This window comes from Melopsittacus undulatus, chromosome 5 (assembly GCF_012275295.1).
Source record: "Melopsittacus undulatus isolate bMelUnd1 chromosome 5, bMelUnd1.mat.Z, whole genome shotgun sequence".
Lineage (NCBI taxonomy): Eukaryota > Metazoa > Chordata > Aves > Psittaciformes > Psittaculidae > Melopsittacus > Melopsittacus undulatus.
In genome coordinates, this window is record NC_047531.1 from 85,356,185 (window position 1) to 85,376,915 (window position 20,731).

Here is a 20,731-nt window from a genome sequence, read left to right on the forward strand (position 1 = left end):
CTGACCCACTACAACTCCTGGAGTTCATGTTTAAATGTTGTCCCTTAGAGACCAACACTGGGTAAGTACAGAGTAGGAGAGGTGTGTAGTTAAAACAAACATAGCAATTGCTATTCATTATTATTGTAACCTCTGTACACTGGTCCATCATTTGACAAAAGGACTATTTGATTTTTTCCATCTTCATTGTCATTCTCAAGATTTCTATGTGTGGAGAAAAACTTGCAATGAGGAGAATTCCCACTCCAGAAGTTCTGCTTTGCTAGATGGTAGAAAACTGAGATTCAATATGTTTCTATATTACAAAGATAACTTTATATCCTGTGAATAAGACAAAATGTTAAGTTTAGAGAAATCTAACACCTCAAAAAATTGGATCTTAAAAGACTTGTTCCAGAGTGCTAAGGCTGATCAATCTGTCTCAAAAACCCAAAACCAATATAAAGGTCATCCACTGCCTGAAAGGCCTGAGATTCCATGTTAAGTCCCAGGCCATATTTCTCGCTTGCAACTGCTCAGCTAAAGACAATTTCTTCTTTATAACCACTTCATAACAGTATGTTAATTTCCCACAAAAGGAAAGGAAATGACATCTTTCAGCTGAATTCACTGAAGAAATGTGAACATTTAGTTATTGGTAAAGTTAATAAGCTGTCTGGCTTTAAGAAAATAAATTAGTTGCACATTACTTTGAAGTATCCACTTATACTGGTTATTAAGCATAATAGTAAAATAATAGTAATTTGCATGTACAGACAGATATTTCTAATTATGCATCCTGATTTGAACAGTGTTATGTAAGGTAAGCAAGAATCATGAAGGCGTTCTCCAGATGGCATTGGTATAGGTTTTGCTTCCTTAGCACACAAAGAAGTTCAAAGCTTCAGAAGAGACTCCTGAATATGTCACTTGGTTCCAAACCACAGAATTTTGAAGACCTATAGTAATAGCAGATACATATACAGCAAAAAGGTAATTTGCTCCATATTTTATTTTTTCTGTTTGAAGGCAGAGTAACTTGCAGAGAATCAATCGCTGGCTTGGGAGACTGAAGAGAAGATCAGCAGAAAGCTGACTGAGGCTCCCTCCTTTCAATATACACATGTAAAAAAACCCACCTTCACCATATGCTATATGCATAATGCATTTGTACCAAAATCCTAATTTATGTGACTGATTTCTCAGGACGGAAATGTTGGAAACCTGCAACTGCCCAGCAGAAGGGTCAATAACACATTATTCTATCTAAAAAATAGAGATGCTGACCTAAAAAAGGTAAATAATTTTTCCACCATTACACATTTACAGACATCCATAATTATATCACATAATCAACACTCCAATCTTCTCAATCCCTTCTTTGACAGCATTAAATGGAAAAATTAAGTTTCCCATCTTCTGTCACAGGACCTCATTACTGATCTAACACCAGAAAACACTACAATGACCATCGAATCTCTTTAATGCGGAGAATGGAAATCACATAATGATTCCTGCTTCAATCTCAACAACTTGCAGTTAAACAACAATGAGACACCACACTTTCCCAAAAAAACCTTATTCCAGTGGTCACTGGACTTACTACTGCTGTGTAATGGGAAGGAGATGAGAAAGGACATAAGAGGGACACTTGCTCATACATTCTGAAGGTATATTCAGATATCAACCTATTTTCTCTAGTGAGATCAAGCATATACATATATATACATGCGTGTGTATTTGACCTCATTATAGACCTTTTTTAATGCATTGTATTGAACTTAATGTCCCACATGGTGCCACATATTGTAAAACCCCTGCCCTTTTTTGTTCTAAATCTGCCACCTGACCCACGTATTGACAGACTCAGGCTGACAGCAGACCATGCAAAGCTGGTAATTGGTACGTTCTGTGAACAGAGTCAACACACTGCCAGTGAACACAGCCCAGAACAAAGCTTCTGTGGTACTGCAAACTTTGTGTTGAAGGTAATTCAAGGTTGTCCACTGAGAATAAAACTCACATTCAGTAGCACAGGTCAGCATCATTAAAGCTCAGTAATGCATTGCAAGGCTGCTTAAGCCCAAATAATCCGAATAGGAATCTCCCTGGATTTAAGATGATGATAAAGCAATGTTTTCTTAAGGACTAGATGTCCTTTATGGACAACGTTTTTGCATGTCTATAACAAGCACATGCACCCACAAGTATGCATCACACATGCACAAATACACCAAGTGCAATTCTGACTTTTATCACCCTCCTCTGATTTTCAGTGGTAATGACATTAATCCAGATCTAATTAGTCTTTCACAGTACTTTGCATGGAATTACCATAGAAAGGAAAAAAAAATGTACTGACCATCTCAAATAATTGCATTAAATTCTGCAAAAGCTTTTTGTTCCTTTCTGGAAAGGTAACCTTTGGTCTTGTTCAATTGCGTGCTCTCTATGGTAATTCACTATATTTAAGTACAAGAGCAAAGCAGAGATGTTCCCCACTAAGTCTCAACTAGAGTTCAGCGATAATATACGAAAGCAAATAATCTCTCTTTGATTATTACTGCAGGTTGCTACCTAAAAGGATAGGTGTGATTTTACTCCTTCAGGGATGCTGAAAGAAAATGGAGGAAAAGAAGTTGACATACCGTTCGAGCCAAACTTTGCTTCAGATTACTAGTGTTGTGTAGTCGAAGCTGAATGCAGGTGGTTGCCTTGCGAAGACTTTCATGGCTGCCCAAAGTTTGATTACTGCAGTTTGGGGGGAAACAAGCAAACAAACCACAAGCAAATGGTTATCTCTGCTTGACACTTCTCCTAAAAGCACCAATGGTCTAAATTCTAAGTACAAAGAAGACTGAATAATGTAAATCTTATACTTGGCACTTAGTACAATGAAAACTGGTGAAACAATTTTAGAGTAAGTGCTCAGTTACATCTTCGACCATTAAGTTCTGTAACAGAACAGCAAAAACACAGAGAAAGAATACCCTAAACAAACTGCATGTGCTCCCAAACCTAGAGATTAGTCATGCATATCCTTCAAAACCAAATCAGCACAATTGATTCAGAGTATCTTGGTCATGAATGCACCACTGCAGAATGAGTTGCAGTGCTTGATACTCAAGTTGAAAAAAATCAAGTATTAATTGTAAGTTTGAAGATCACCTACATTAAGAGAGGTGGCGCTTGATTCGCAAAAGACATTAAAGTTCTTATCCTGTGCAGCTCACAGAGAGGTGGTGAAAGAAGCTGTGAGTCAGTCTTCCTCCTTCTCAGTTCACATGCCAGCTAAGACCAAATGCAGAGCTCTACTCACCCAGCTGGAGTAGTTCCTATAAGCTACGCTGCTGGTCAAATATGCTAGTATGATGTAGCAACCCATGACAGGGAAATTCCTCGTTCTTATTTAGTTTCTAGTCCACTTATCACTCTTGGCAGTTTCTTGCAAGTTATAATACAGCCTTAGTTTATAACTCCTAAAATTACTTGGAACAAAAATAATTTCACTGTTTCCTTTCAACTTTGTCTTAATCAGGTGAAATAATGTAAAAATTATTTCAGAGTTAGGGCAAACATATTTTTACATCTTTAAAAATCCTGTGGGGTTAAAGTGTAGGAAACATTACACTGATTATTGCAAAGGCAAATTCATCACCAAAACAAGTTAACATGCTTCACTGCTTACAACTCAAGTGAATTTCCAATTACATTCATGTTGCTTTTTTCAAGCCTCCAGCCACACAAGTGCTAAAGGGATATTCCATATTTATACAGATCTACAGCACATATGTTATTCCAGAACTCTCTGGGCCAGAAAGACGATTCTTCTCTGGTTTGTCAAGTGCCATAGAAAACTCAGAATGCAAGTATAAGTTATGTTTCTTCTACCTAAACGGAATTGATGGAATACCTGAAAACTGTCTGGATTTGGTTCGGAAAAAACACTAACCTGATGAATAAATCATAGAAAGCTTGACTTATATCTCACATGGCAGCAGAGGTCCCCAGCACAAGTGAATGGTTAAACTTAAATTAATGTGCTGCATGTAAGTTCTGTTCCGCACAATTGCAGGGAATTTATGTGTCTTGTAGATGTTCTGCACCTACTCTATAATGTAGTTAAGTGAAACACATACTTTTCATTACAGGTCACAAAAGGTGAAAGTGTAGATGTAAGGATTTTTAAAACCAAACACATTAAAGGTCACAGACCTTTCCACCTAACACAGTAAATACCTAAGGCAAGGTCCTTCTATAGTGCTTCTATATATTTGTAAAGTTCCCTGATTTGAGGAGCATAAAGCACAGATGCAAAGGTGAGATAAGGTAACGTCGATGCAGTGAAGTATCTATACTGGCAGGAAGCATATCACTGTTATGCCTCAACCTTCTCAAATCCCTTTACAAGCACAAGTCCAAGTGACTGGTTCCTGGGACTGTACCACTGCATAGACTGTCTTCTGTTGCTCCTCAGCACATACCTGTGCTGTGCCTACCCATGGCTTTCCTGAACATTTCCCTCTCTCCTCATTTCACCAAATTACATCTTGGGATTAATGATGAACTGTCCTAAAATCCTTGTATCCTTTAGAACTGCCTCATACCTTTTACCCCACCATTATTCCTAATCTTTCCATTCTCCCTTAACTTCAACCTTAGAACAGGTGATATAGCTATACCCTCCTCTCTACTTACAGTTTTGTACCAGAAATGTACAAACCCCATTTTTTCCAAGTATAACTATTCCATGTCATCATGTTTCCAAGTGAAACAAGCTACACCAACAGAAGTTGAATTTTGTGATTAGATAAACTACATATATAGTTATAACTATGTTTACACTAGTGCTTTGTGTTAGTTTTGTGTCAGGCAGGTACTGGACATTATTGATGTTATTTGTACTGCCTGAGTCACTGCAGTCAGAAGTACTGGCCATAGAGTTGAATCCATGAGTGGATTTTATGTGCACAAAAAACTATGACAGGAATTATGACACAAGAGACTAAACAAAATTAATCAATGCCTCATAAATGTGGAAACCTGCTCTAGATGAAAGGTGAACTACAAGTAAAAGAGATACAGCTTTGCAATAGATTGACAGGCTACCTTTTAGCCATACCCCAGGCTGTAACACTCTATGTGGATCTGCTACTATAGCTGTACTATTAAGATACAAGTAATATAGCCCCCTTTAGAGGATAGCAGGATTATTAGTAACTGGTTTACAGTGCTCCAAGCTCTGTAAAGGAAACACAAATAAAACCACTACAACATTATTAACAGTTTGCCCCTATTTTTTGCTGGAATTACTATGTGGAGAATGCAGTTTTCATGAGAATGTCATGATAAAAGACAAAGCAAAAGGCAGTGTTTGTCTTTAAGGGCCATGCTAATGAACTAGTCAAAGTAAAGTGACTTGCCTGTGGTCCCACAATACATCAGAAGAAGAGCAATGGAAAATGTCAGTCTTTCAACACTCCCTCACCACTAGATGATTTTGCTTCCCCTCAGCAACGTCCTCTGATGTGCTATAAGCTCCAAATCCTAATACAGTTCAATCAGACTTTCTTTCTAAAGGACTCAGCTGAGCAGTGTTTCTGAATGAGAAACTTAATATGCAGTGACAAGAGAAAATTAAGTTTATTTTTTACAAAGAACATATTCATCCAGAAGGTGCTTGCTTCTTACAATCTCAGTCTGCATGAATAGAACTCTGCCCAGCCTATAATTAATAGCTTAAACTTCACTTTGAGTGAAAACAAGTTCTTACTTAGGTCTTAATTCTCAGAGAATAGAATTAGTAAGGCAAAAACCTGTCATCAGTAAGCATGTGAGGAGAAATAATAAGCATTCAGAATCTGTTCTATACCCCTGCTTACTGTGTTGGCTAAACTGCAAAGCAGTAAGGTAACTGCACAAATTACAATATGGTAGAGCATGGATGGAATTAAAAACACATAGCACAAAAGATCCTTTACAATATCTGATGCCTTATTAAAAAGAAAGGAAAAAAGGATGTTTAGAAGAAAGCCTATAAATATCCTTGGACTTCATGACTTTGTTGGTTCTGCATTACTGGAACCTTTTGCAAACAGATCAATAAAACAATAAATAATGAACAAAAAAATAGAGTGCCTTGTATGCTTATAATACATCCATGCACCTTGTTCTATTATGTGTTTCAGGATGCCCTGAGTTTGTGGCCTGTAGTTCTAAAGGCAAAAAAAAGCCTAAATGGATTGATTCATTGGTGTCACATGAGACTGGTTGGTTTTGTCTTGCTGCTGGCATTGAGAGCTAGGAGCTATTTGATACAAGCTGCTTAAACCTAATTTATTCGTATAAAACACCTTTCTTGAAGAGGCATCATTTTTAGGAGCATCTATTCTAAATTTGACAAAAGACAGGGAAGTCTGAGAGCAGAAGGTTTGGATGATGGGATGATGAAGCAAAGAATTTTTAGAAACAGCAGATGGCCCTCCAAGAAATAAAAGATTATAATGAACAGCACAAGCATAAGGCAGTGGAGAGTGTACCCACAGCTGGGAAACCCAGAGAAGGAGGGTTTAGGGATGCACATGAAAATCAGAAAATTCTATGAATAGTGGTAAAAATTGATGACACAAATATGGGTTTTACTCCTCTTTTCCTTCAAGGAGTCTCTTTCAGACACTGAAATCTAAAAACCAAACTGCAGCAACTAACTGGGGAAGTAAGTACCGTACAGCTTACAATGAAAGAAGGGGAAGGGACGAGGTGGCAATGAATCCTGACAGCTTCTACAGGTACTGCAAGAAAACCCTGAAGGAAAAGGAAGCATGAGAAGCAAAAAGGAAACTTGCAGATAGAAGCAAGGCCAGGATTTCTGATCAGCAAACAAAATGAATTTAAAACCAGAAACCAAATGAGATAATAAATCAGAATTTCACAGATGGCTCTATTAGTTAGGACTGACCTGCAGTTTACACACAGCCTTCTGTTTTGTTCAAATTTGGGTATTTGAAAACTGATACTCTTCTTGTGAGTCAGATAGGGCCTAAGCTTGAGGATATCTCCATAGGAAGGGAATAATGGATGGTTAAATCTTGTGGTGCTAAGTGTAATGGCCATTAGTACAAAGTATTTTTTCCACCATCTAATTCAAAGCTAAATGGATTCCAGAAATCATCAAGTCTATATCAGGTGCTTCTGCAGGAGGTAGGGTGAAGTGCTCATTAATATAGTCAACATAACAGTAAATGAAAGCTTTTGACAGATCTTCACAGAGTAGTCTGCTTCACTAAAACACTCTGGTGAGAACAATTCATCACGTCACCATTTTGGCTTCACTTTAGCTTTTTCTGGATTACAATAAAGCAGAAGCAACAACATGTTTATTCCCTTTGCTGTCTCATAACTAGGGGAACTTCTGCAGGTATTCATCACTGAACAGTTTCCAAATACTCTTCTGGGGAAGAACCCTGCACAAGTACATCAAATCATTCTGTTAGAAACATCTTTAGGAAAGCAATCTGCAGCAAAAGATAGCCCAAACACAGGAAAAAATCTCACCCTGAGGCTACTCCAAAGGCTGTGTTAAGCTACCATGGGGATCATTACGGTCTGGAGCTTCAAATTTGATACAGGACTCTGATGAGGACACAGAAGAAAAGAGAGTTGGAAGCACTGCGCAGCATAGAATTACAGACTGCTAAGGCCAGACGTGCAGCTCAGTGCTTTCTGCATGACAGTGCAGGAGCAAAGCAAGAAAAGCAAAGAACATTATTGACCTTGTTTCACTGCTAATGAGACGTGCAGAGATTGTGCAAGTGCTGGAATTTAAACAGTCCGCTATTGATGTGTTCTCCCTAACAGTGAAAATACAACTATTTACAACGTACTATGTTCTGTACTGAAATGCACTGAGCTCACCGTTAATTCAGTGACTCATTATTCCCATTTTCTTCAGTAATTAGTTTGAAATGAGAAGAAAGTCTTGAAAACAACAACAATTAAACAACAAAAAAGCCCTGGCCTTCTTATATAATTGAGAGATCTGTGCACGACCTGATTCTCTGCTCAGTGGTTCTAGTGCTGTAAGTGCTTCACACAGTGCTCTGCTGTACCAGTTCCTGCCTTATGAAGACTTGAACAAGTGAAGAGCAGGCTTAGAAATATTGAAGTTCCCATCTTTAGTTGCAAAGCATAATTCATCACAAACATCTGAACATTTGGCCTGTGTAAGAGTACAAGTGTCCAAGCTGGATATAGAACAAAGCTAGTTTACAGTGTGACACTTGCTTCTCACAACTGCATTAGTTTCATTAATCAAGCTGACTTGCTCTGGGCTAGTTCAGGCAACCTTTACACTATATTGCAAATACGACTGCTTCTAAAGATTTCCCTTTCCATTACAGATGTACACTATTGTATCTAACGCTTTTTACGTCTCTAACAGATGAGCTGTGACTTCTGCAGTGCCAGCTTAACATGTTACACAGAGAACTGCCAACTTCTCCCCTTCTGCTGAAAGTCACCAGTGCTACAGCACAGCTGACAAGAGCCTGCACTTCAGCTGTTTCAACACAAAATCTGCTCCCTTTTGCTGACAGCTGAATTTAAGCTGCCAGAGGGCAAGAAACAACTAGCTGAGTCCAGTAGTGCTTTTACCACAAGATTTTGCTTGAATTAATGCAAACCAGAGCATTTACTTCCTTACTTGTAGACTATATACATTCAGAATGACCTGCTTATATGTATAATGTGGTTTTAGTCAACTTGTAGTCAGCACCAAAGTGCTGACTTCATTTGCTCTATTTACTACTGTTGCAACTGGATATGAAGAAAAATCACCTGCTGTGCAGTTGTATTATACTGTTTCTCCTCTCTTTGGTGATTTCCCCCTTGGAGGATATGCATACCCTCTCATGCTTATAACACTCCTGTGAGATACTGAAAGTCACAGCATCCTCCTATTATAGATGTGAAAGACCAGAAGGGCAACAGTGAAACAAATTATACAAGGCTGCATGAAACTTATATAGCAAGCCAGGATTTGAATCCTTGCACTAGAGCACACCATCCTCTCTGTAGAACTCGAGTACTGTGAGTTTTAGAAACTATGCATTGTTTGGTACATAAAACCCTAACTCTCCTTATGGTTGTGTTTACATGGCATGTAAACAGAGTGCATTAAAAGCACAGCTTATATTACACAATACATACTCAATACCAACTCTTAATAAGATACTTACTTTTGTAAGAATTCATCAGACCCACAGACACTTAGAAGGCATTCCTCCTGGACTGGGTATTGATTAATGCATTGGAGAATCTCTACAATTAAGGCACGAGTGATACAACCAGCTGTAAATAACGATAGCAAGAAAAATTAATAGTAGCTTGCTAGAGAATTCCAGGATAGATGCTCAAGCAAAGAATTTACTTACAATTCCTGACTACTGCTGCAGACTAGCTCCATCAAGAGGAATTAGATCAAGCCACACCTGATTTTTTGTGTTCAAATACTTTACAGCAAGTTACAGAATTTACATCCATTTTGTCCATTTTGAAGACATTAACCATTTGCTACCCAATACATTGCTAAGCAGAAAGGATGAGAAAAATGGCAATTTCTATTTTTATTTTTTAATTTTATTTTTATTTTTCTGATTAATATCTTGGTACAATTCCCACGTGGGCTGATGCAAAAGTTAACTGTTGCTGTTCATGACACAAGAAGGCTCTAGAATTTTACTTGCTATTGTTTCTATTGTGCCACCTTTTTAGCCATAACCAAGAAATAAATACTCAGGTGCATTTTATATATACAATATAGTATGAGTATATTTAATATTTTGCATAGTCATAACTATATAGAAATATATCTCAATTACATAGTATTAATGTTTCTATGATATCTATGATTTCAATGATATCTACGATTCTATGAGTCTATGATTACATATTATATATATAAAGAAGTGTTACGTCAGTTTGCACAATCTGCTGTTCAAAAATAGTCTAGAATTTTGAGAACTATTTTAAGCACTACTTGAGATTTTAAGTCATTTTCCAACCTTACTTGCTCTCCAAGTGTATTTCTAGATAACAAATGATTTTTTGTATAATCTCCATGAAACTGAATAGCGGAAGGATATGAACACCTCAATCACTTACCATGTGGTGTAAGAAGCAGAGGATGTGGTGAAGAATCTGTCCAAACACTGATTCTGAATTTTGATTCACCAAGGATATGGCTGGGAAATTTTGTTGCAACACTCCAGATTTTCCCAGTGTTTGTCTTCAAGTCAAAAGCAGGATTGGCATTCCTTATTCTGAAAAGAACGTGATAAAATGATGTCTAAATAAGTGCGCAGTTCAGAACTCTCATAGGAACAAAACAAGAGATCTACAAGATACCATTAACGCACAGTACAGAGAGCTGTTAGGAACAAAATTATGTGCAAAAGGAGGGTAAAATGGTAGCAATTCAAACTTAGTAAGATAACTGCAGATCAGATAGAAGCCATATAACTACATCTTTTACATCCATATAACTACATCCTACTAATGTAGGAAAACCATCAGTAACATCTTCATGAACATGACCTCAGTGAAGCCAAAAGGAGTTTAAACACAGACTTCAGTGTACACTGAGCACAGCAGAAATAAGAGAGCTCAAATATGTACTTGGAGACTTTTAACATAAAACTAACCAAGAGCATGTGTACAGACAGCTGAGACTAGGACAGCTGGTCAAAATTAAGTCAGGCACACACTTTCTATGCAAAATCTTTAAAAGTCCTTGTTTTCACAGTGCTCTAGAATCCAATCTTAAATCCTCATTACTAAAACCCTGGGTATTTATATGACTGCCTGTAGAGAGCAATAACTATCACAGTCATTGAGTCCGTCTGATATACCATTACCTATAAAATATATTGCCCGTCCATCTTCCAATTACCAAAGACCTGCAGAAAATAATTCCTCCTGAGGTACCATTTTCTAATGAAGGTTGGTTGCAGGTATTATGCCTGTCATCTGAGATTAAACTTGCTTTTTAAGCAAATACATTTTACAGCTGTAGGTACAGGTACATATTGGTCCAAATGAAGCTTTACATTTCACTAACTGGCCTGAATAATTTAGCAGCTAAGCCAAACATCCTGTACTAAGCATACTGCATTCCTTATTTGTTTGTTAGTTCAAGCAGCATTTTGCAGCTTCTGAGTTGGCAGCACTTTATATCATCTCTGATTACAGTGTATTTTGAGCCATAGTTCTCTTGCATAAAGTTCTTCATCACTATGTTACCTCCTGCCTCAGGGCTGCTGCCCAACTCTCTTAAACAACGGTATGAACTACTGTTTTATGTCATGTATTTCTATAGCATGAGAAGGAAAAAAAAGCCTAGGCTTCCAAAATTAATAATCCAATGAAGCAGCCCATTTCTTATAATGAAAAGCCAGGGGGCATGATGTTTCAGAGGGGTAGAAGGAAATGAGGCTTGACAATACCTTCAGTATGAGATAGATTTATACTTACAGTAAAAAATCATTATATTACACAGGCTGCTTTGGTGACCTATGTAGTCGTTGTCAAGTCTCTTTTCTTTGCGAGCAAGATACACATAAAGCTTTCCCTTATCACAAAATTCACTCTTGTAGCCTGTTTCTGTAAGAAGGCCAAGGACTGAATAAGACAGGAAACTTCACTACTCTTTCTCCAGCATCAGATTAATGGACTACATACACACACACACACAGGGCACGAATCACCTCCTGAACCTTCTGGCAATCATTTCAAAACTAAGCAAACCTCATCTCCTTCCCTGCCCACACACTGTATTCTAGAATAATGTGCATAATGTGTTGTTTTTAAGTGATTAAAGGGCACCTGGCCTGAGCAGGTGAGCAAAACATGTCCATCACAAAAGTCTGAAAGATTAGGTCTTTCAAGGCATTACTGAAGTACTACACAAGTATTTAATGAAGGAAATCTTGTGCTACTTCCTTTCTGTGCTGCAACAACTCAGTGCATGAAGAAAGTATGAACATTTAGAGAGTTTTGTTATTTCACAGCATTTCATAATTTCTCTGGCGTGCAGAGCACATCTCTGGAGTCAGTAGGAGGTGCAGGAAACTGCATTTTGCAGCATTGAAACCTAAGGCTATCAACTTGGCATCTTCTGTTATCAAACTCACTTTAGAAAGCTACACATGGATGAACATTCACTATAGGCTATGTCCGTAGTTGCAGAAGTAACCTGATAAAGGCATTTGGAAAACTGTTTTACAGTTGTGTACAATGAAATGTTTCAGTTATCGATTCCTACCTGTATTAATATTACCTACAGAAACATTTGATAGGTTTCTATCTGAGCCAAATGCTGGAGGTGCAAGCCTGGAAGACACAGTTCGAATTATACATCCCACCTCCGATATACAACAGCCAGTTATTAAGATTCTTTGTGACTCAAAGGATGCTCATTTGGCAAGACTGAAAATGTTACTTACATGTTTATGACTTTTGCTGTCTTTTGCTTGCTGTGACATTTTGTTCTAGGAATGTTTTCATGTTTATGTGATAGGAAAAAAGCCTAACCCCAACCCCCCCCAACAGCATTCTATTTTCCAAACACTTTGCTGGGGCAAAAAGTATGCATCTGTGCTAACAACTTCACAGTGTGACCAGTGAATACCTAACCAAAGAAAAGGAATCTGCACAGATGGTCTAAAAACCTGCATGTTTAAGTGTTCTTGGATTTCAAGACAATTTCTTTTTCCAAAGAAGATTGAGTAAAGAGAGTTCTATCCCATTAAGCTATGCTATTACCTGTAATGGTAAACAATAATTAAAGGACTTTCTGTCCCTTGTTAAATCTGATTTGTCATCACGACAGCATGTAGTAATTCTGTTCCCTGTCAGTCAGTCCCTCCAACAATTTCTTCCCTGCTCTGAGCTATACAGGTACTAATATTGTCCAAGACAATGGCAGAAAATTGAACTTAAGTTTCACACACTATAAACCATCAACACTGAAGATTTAAGTGTACTTGTCACTGATAACAGGAACAGGTAAGGGAGGAAATATGTTTTGGAATTAACATTACCTTGTGAATTTTAATTTTTAAACCAAAATTAAGAGCATTTCATATTTAAGTAGGTCCTAGAATTATGGCTCTGTTCCAGAACACAAAGACACTCCCATTCTACTCCTCAACAGGATGGAAGAAAGGGGAGAGGGGGAATAAGACCAAAGAAACCAAAAGCAAAGGCCATGCACAGAAGCAAAAGAAATCAAAGATTCTCTGCTTCCCATCAGCAGGGGATGTTGGGTGACATGGTTTAATGTGTGGTGTTCCTGCCTATGGCACTATGGAACTAGATGATCATAAGAACCTTTCTAACCCTAACTATTCTATGATTCTATGTCCAACCCACTTTCTGCAAAGTAGGGCTTCATACATGCAGCAGTTGTTCCAGAAGAAAATCTTCATAATAGCAACTTACCCTGATACCCTCTACCCCCACCCCCTTACCTTTTATTACAGAGCAGACATCATATAGTTTGGAGTATCCCTTTGGTCAGTTTGAGCCAGCAGTACTGGCCCTGTGTCCTCCCAAGATCTCACCCACTCTCAGCCTACTGGTGAAGGGGAATTGCTGGAAAGAAAGCACTGATGCTCTGCTGCAAAGCTCAGCAGTAGCCAAAACACCAGTGTGGTATCAGCACGTTCCAGTTATACAACACATTAGTACAAATCACAGCACTAGGGGAGCTGTTAGGGGGAAAATTAGCTCCACCTCAAACACAATATACAGGTTTTTTCATTACTTACTTCTCCACTGCATTGCAAAAAGCAACTGTGTTTTCATTACTTCCTTGATTTGCTTCAACCAGCTGGATAGACCAACCTGTAGCCTAAAAACACCAGAAAGACACCAGAAGAAACAGAACTAAGTTATTTAGATCATAACAGAAGCTGAAGCAGCACAAGGCTAACACTGCATTGGCCTCCATGAGAACTTTCATACCTTATTATCCCTCCCCTGACTTGATCAATGGAGGCTCCAAAATAAGCACAAATAGCACCATTTTGACTGCACTCTAAATGCTTTCAGAGGAAAAACACAAAGTCACAAAGAATCAACTACCCTGTGTTTAATGACTTTTTACACACCCTCCCTGTGCAGAATGTAAGGAATAGCAGACAAAGCTTTCAAAATCCATCTGTGTCTGCACTCCAAATGCAGAAGATGTATGCCTAGTTGACTAAAGGAGAGGGGACAAAATGAAGCTTATGGTGCAGTGGGTTTTAATCCTTATTTTCACATTTTCTACTATGGAAGGAATCTCAGTATCCCTTCAAATTCCATCAACCTGGCAAGTAAGTCCCTAAAACAGGTAACGGGAAACCATTGTATTCTGTTAAACATGAAAAAAAACTAGATAATTTCTCTAAACTTGGAGAGCAAAGGTCTGAGCCACTATTATAGGTCAAAGTACTCCCTTGTCTGTTTGCCATAGTACTTTTTAGTTACAACATTAGCTCCAGGAAAGAGCTTAATACCATTGCATATGAAAGAAAGCCCATTCTATCCTTGTACATAGAGACATATACAATGTTCCTCTGAGACACCAACTTTTAAACCCCTTCAGAGAGAGAAGGGGCTTAAAATGTCAGGTATGTCACTGAAGAAATGACTGAAAATGTCATGACATGTCACTGAAGAGGAAACTTGAGTTGTTGTGGAAAGGTTTATCATTTTAATCAAATCATTACCAAAGGATGTATGGAGAGAACTGATGACAACAGTGATAAACTAAGGCAGTGCATCCTTGGATGACTGGAATATACCTTTTCACTTCCACAGATTTTTCACGTTATGCTACTAATCAAGTCACCTGAACCATCCTTCCCAAATATAAATACTAATTGTGTATTTCTCATTTCTGAAGCACACAAACTGGAATCAGGAAGTTTGGTCTAATGATTGGGTTTGGGTGAAGAAGTGAATTTTGTTAGTTTTTCTGAAAACAATTAGATTCCAAATATCGTAAATGGAGCAGCCAAATATATTTGATACTTTATAGGCTGCTTTTCAGTTTTCTTCCTAATATGGAGAAAAAAAATCTCTTTTTACAGAGATGTTATGATGACAGTTACTATATGAGTATTTCATTTTGCACACATATGACCAATCTCAATGTTAATTTCCACGTTGCAGCATCCTTTCAATTTCACTCTGTCTGCAGTCTTGGTTCTCATCTCCCACTACTCAGATGCATCATTTCCACATCTTGGACTTCACCAATCCAATCTTTGCTAATTTTCTTTCTTCTCTGCATTAACCCTGTCACCTCACAGCCCTTCTTCTCTTCTCCACAACTCCCAGCTCAGTAGCAATGATTTACTTCTTCACAGTCTTTTTTCACCCTTCCCTATCTCAACTTTCTTTCACTCTCAATTTTCCCTTTCTTACTATCTCAAGGTTCAGTTGCTGACCCCTTATCTTGCCTCTCTATCCTGACTTGCCTGTTTCTGCCTGAAAGAATTCCTGTGACCACACGGGTTTTTCTGGTACAAATCAATACTTTCCTCTCTCCTACCTCTTCCTCTTCTACCTAAACTGCTCAAATACTTCCCTGGCTTAATCAAATCCTTCCACACATTCAGCTGTAGTCACCCTTGAGTCACTCATCTCTTCCCTTTCCTTCCTATAATTATCTCCTCTGTCAAAGAAGCATTTGTGCCTGTTCTTCTGTGTCTGCTTCCTCCAGCACCTCTTCTTCCCGTACCACAATTTAATCTCCTCCTGCTCATTTGTACCCTACTATTTTCTACTTTTCTTATGAGAAGCCTTGTTCATCATGATGCTTTAGTTTTCTTATGCTTTAGTTTTCCTATCATAAGCAAAAAGCACCACCACTCTTTTGTCTCACTACTTATTCATCCCCTTCTCTTTTGTATCCATCGCTGAGCTTCCAAAATGCGGTGCCCAGGACTAGTCTTAGGAGTTCCTGTCCTCAGATATATTTATCCTCCTGCCTCCCCATCTGTCTGGGCTGCATATGTTTACTTCTATAGTTCTCCCTATTCATAGACATAAACACAAGTCAATCAAGTGCCTCTTCACTTTTACTTTACAATACTATGATCACTGGGAGTTAAAAGCAGAAAGTGAACCTAAACTGTCATTTAATATTCATGGTGCAGATGCAGAGATACCCTGTAGGCTATTTCAGGATCCCTGTAATGATTTGGAATGCTAAGAAGGATTAGAGAAAAGGGGGGATCTATAATTTTCTTTTCCCTTCTCTATGTCAGGATTGTGAAAGAAAGAAAATGAGGAGAGATATAACATCAGAATGTCATGGGAGTCCCATAAGACATCATTATTAGAAACTGCAAAACCATGAATGGAGCTAAGAACACTTGATGGAAGGAGGAAAAAAAAGAGCATTTGTTTGACAAAGACAGCTAATGACAGTCTGTGTCATAGGATCCAGCTTCTGCAGTTACAGTAAATTCACCTATTTTTAGAAAGTAATTATATATGCAGAACATGAAGGCAGGACACAGTGATTTTTTCCCTCTCAGGATCAGGATATGTCAGCCAAACTAGACACAGAGACAACAGTCTGGCTTAACAGAAAAACAGATTCAGGATAACGCATTGTTGTTTTGAATCTCAGGTTCCATATCAGACCGTAAGATTTGTTATCGTCTCTCTTTCAAACACATCTTACTCTACATTTCTGTACTTACCTCTCTGTGGCAGTTTCATGGTTCAATGAGCCACAAAATGAGCCTATTGGAGCATTCTAGACCATAATCTAGATTCTCTTAGTGTAAAATGCTTTTGCTTCCACACAAGGCCTAAATGTTTTATTTTTCATAATGTCTTTAAATCAAGTGTTTCTAATTGATGTTGCATCAGGCTGAGCAAATACACAAAGTGCAAGGACACAAACAAGAACCAAGAACTTTAGGCACTGTTAATATGAGAAAACTTAAATACCTCTCTGTTATGTCCAGACCTGCTGGGCCAGGTAGGTTCTATGTCACATCTTCTGGAGGGATCAGTTAAACGAACTTCTCCATTTCCACTTTTATCCTTCACTTCTTGTCCAAAGGGATAGTTGTCTGTGAAAACGGGACTTGGAGCATCTATGTTATCAAAGCCTGTCTGAAAATTCACATTTGTGTTGCCTCTTTCCACATTTGAATCAAACACATTTGTGACTGGTCTTAAGTTATTCCCTCTATAGAGTTCTGTCTCCTGACTGTAGGAGTGGGGAACCAAGTTTTGATAATCAGACAGTAAAGAAGACCGGAAGCCAACCGCTGGTGACACTGCGCCTTGTTGCCAGTGAGAGAGAGGATTCCTAGGGTAAAGCTCACCATAAGCAACCAGAGGCTGACCACAAAACTGCTGGTCAGGCACATGCAGACCAAAGACATCTGATGGGAAGAAAGTTTCTTCATGATGATGTGAATGTGATGAACCATAAAACAAATATTCATTGCTGACTTCATCAACTATTCGATCGAATCCTAGGCTGACCTCTCCAGCAGAACCAGAATGGTATACTGGGTAAGATGCTTGCTTCTCAGGATGTCCTTCATCATATTCATTGTACGAGAAAGGCGGCCTCCCAAAGTATGTCATGCCTGATTCTTCTCTTCAGTCTTGTTACTCCTCAGGGAGGTCTTACAATAGTTCCAAGGTCAAGAGCAATGTTCAGAACAGGAGTTACATATCCACTGAAATGAAACACAGAATAAAAGTTAAACTCTAAAATATCTAGTATAATGAAAGCAATACATTTCTTTGGTCTTTTCTTGCTTTAGAACTTTCTCCACATGGTGGAAATGCTTTTTTAATCTGAAGCTTGAAAAGTGTTTTGCCTGATCCTCATTCAAGTACATATTTATTATTATTATCATCAAATAATAATAAAAAAATCTTATTATGGACTCCTAAAAAGCAGCAACAGAATGTCTGAAACAACTGATTTAAATATAAGATACTAATTCTAACAAATATTGTGGCAAATTGTGTTATCAATTATTTTACATTTGTATAGCACACAATGCAGGCATCTAAAACAAGCTGGTAGGAAAGCTTTGTATTATCACTTTAGTGGCAGTTTCATTTACATCTTCTTCTTTTGTGTCTTTAGTGTCTTCATATTCTACCACTTTTTATCCTAATGTAATCATTTAAATCAAAGAATATTTAAGACATGGCTCTCCAACTAATATTCAAAATACCACAACCCAAATGCTTGGATACAGCATACATAAAGAAACCCAAATATAAATAAATGAACTACAGACTTCTTTTGGTTTTGCTTTTCAAAACAGATACAGTTTCAAAGCCTGTATCTTTTTTAGTAAATTAACAGGCAAGGGCATGCATGAACTTCTGCAGGAACTCATCATCACTCATGCTCTTACTAGCAAATTTCCTGATGTAATTTTGGCATATGCCAAGTAGTCCTATGGTTCAGACGGGCAGTATGTATTGGAGACATGAGGCAAGTCATGATGCTACATGTCAGTAGGCATGAGACTATCTCTTTTAGGAAGAGAGTTTAGTTCTAAAACCAAAATCTATTCTGGACCACTTGCCCTTAAGGCCTTGACCTGTTTCATTTACTGATACAGATGTGGCCTGAAACACAAAAAGTACTACAAAAAGTACACAGTTGTGTTGGGTACTTTAACCCACAAAACAAAACAAAACAAAGGAAACATCTCACTTAATGCTGCAATAAAAAGAAAAATAATCCCTAGCAGGAAAAAAAAAGAAAAACCAAACAAACCAGCTATCAAGATAAATGTGTGCTTAGAAATTGCTAAAGCTAAGCTCCAAAACCAGCTTTTCCAATATGTCCCCAAGATCTATAGTGTATTATTTTAGGTAATAGCTGCTTGCAATGAAAATCTATATTACAACAGAAGGTATTCATCATAACCTTATTTTTGGTTCATTTGAAGTCAAACTCTAGGTGACATAGGCTTCTGTCACCCACAGTGAGGAATGAGACGAGAAATGAAAAGTTAAATAGGATTAAATGAAACCTCCAAGAGGCTGAACTACTTTTTCAAGGGCTCAACTTAGCGGTTCCACATGTTGTGTGCTTAGGTTTCCTTTAACCATCCTGGGGGGAAAAAATCAAAACCACACAACAAAAAACCAACACATTTATGAAATAACACTAAGCCAGGTAACCAGATAACCAGATAACCAAAACAATCTTGAAAAGTTGAAGGCTTCAGGAAAATTCAGAGATAAAAGAATGACATTTCCACACCATGGCAGGGGGGTTGGAACTAGATGATCTTGAGGTCCTTTCCAATCCTAACTATTCTATGATTCTATGATTCCTTAATGAAGTTTGGCTACCTGGAAGATCAGGCAAAGAAAATAAAGCTTTTACACCCTTCCAATTATTTCTAAACTATTTTCTTTGCATTTCCAACAAATTCTGTTTATGATGATACATTAATGTCTAACAGCTAACCTTGCTCATTCACCATTAGGACTTCTATGTGTAGCATCCCATATTTCTCCAACAGACAAATATTCATGCACACACAGAGCCTACCTCCATTTATTGGTATATGAATGCTTCTCTCCTGCACTTTCCATAAGTCTCTGCAGAAGCATTGCTTTCCTAGTGGTTTTTAAAAGCATGGAGTTTTGCTATTATACCAGAAGCTAGTCAGTACATTGGGCTCCTCTGTTCTCCTTAGTGGCCTGGGAAGTCCACATGAGTAACAAGAAGTCTGCATGATGCAGTAGAGTTCTTCTCCCAGCATGGATCAAGGCAAAGAGGGGGCCTCGCAGGTAGCATACATTTGTACCACATTGGAGCGCTCTCTTTTACACAGGCTTGCATTTAAAACTAACCATTTACACTGGAAACTGTGCCATGTTGTAAATCTCTGTGGTTTAAGTCTTACCTGGTAGTTTGGTTAGTAAGACTAGGGCCCATATTTGGGCCAACTCCCAATCCCTTTCGAAACAGCACAGTTCAGGAAAGGATTTGGCTCTTTGGCAGCCACTATTGTTCCATCTGAATTGTACAAAGTGCATCAATACCACTGAATGTTCAAAAATCACTAATGAGGAAAATATAATGCATCAAAAGGAAAGAAATAAGTTACGTTTCCAGATTTATTTTGTCTTGTGGTTTCTGAGTTCATATATTGGAGGGTTTGGCTTTTTTCTTCTACATATGAGAAGCTCTCTTTTTCCTTTGAAATGACAGCTGTGTTTTCACATAATCATGCGGTTCTGGGGTCAGGGGTTTTAAGAGAGAATCCCAACAAATTCTGTACAATATTTACTAAAAATCAAGAGATTTGACAGCAAGGCACAGTGCTCACAACATTGTAGCTGCTGAGCTCGTTCCTTGCTGCATCATGCACATGCATTCTAGTATAAAAGATTGAAATGCCATGGGCTTGGTTTCCCGTTTTTCATCAGAACCCGGGAGGGGACAAATGGGCAACTCGCTAAGCAGTAAGAATATTTGTTGCAACCTCTTACCTGAAACACATAATTTGTTAGAAGAATAGTCTCCTAGGTCTTCCTGTTCACAGACACATTCCGATGACCTATGTGCTTTCAGTATCAAGGGGGTGTAACGTTTTCATCAGAAGCTTTCCTTCCTGTCTAACCGGTTTACTGTGGTAATGACTCTTTCCCATGTCTTCCTTGAGGGAAATTTCAAGCAGCAGTCAATTAA

The 20,731-nt window shown here is 38.1% G+C and overlaps 1 protein-coding gene across 1 annotated transcript in view; it reads right to left on the bottom strand.

The window, feature by feature from the left end:
* Nucleotides 1–20,731, bottom strand: part of PIK3C2G (phosphatidylinositol-4-phosphate 3-kinase catalytic subunit type 2 gamma) — a 185,241-nt gene that overhangs the window by 161,147 nt on the left and 3,363 nt on the right. Inside the window, exons 2-6 of the mRNA XM_034063146.1 lie at nucleotides 16,990–17,735; nucleotides 13,806–13,888; nucleotides 10,141–10,298; nucleotides 9,216–9,327; nucleotides 2,628–2,730 (exon numbers count right to left, since the gene is read on the bottom strand). Of these exons, the coding sequence (XP_033919037.1) occupies nucleotides 2,628–2,730; nucleotides 9,216–9,327; nucleotides 10,141–10,298; nucleotides 13,806–13,888; nucleotides 16,990–17,640 (1,107 nt within the window). The 5' untranslated portion in view covers nucleotides 17,641–17,735. The remainder of the gene's footprint in view (nucleotides 1–2,627; nucleotides 2,731–9,215; nucleotides 9,328–10,140; nucleotides 10,299–13,805; nucleotides 13,889–16,989; nucleotides 17,736–20,731) is intronic.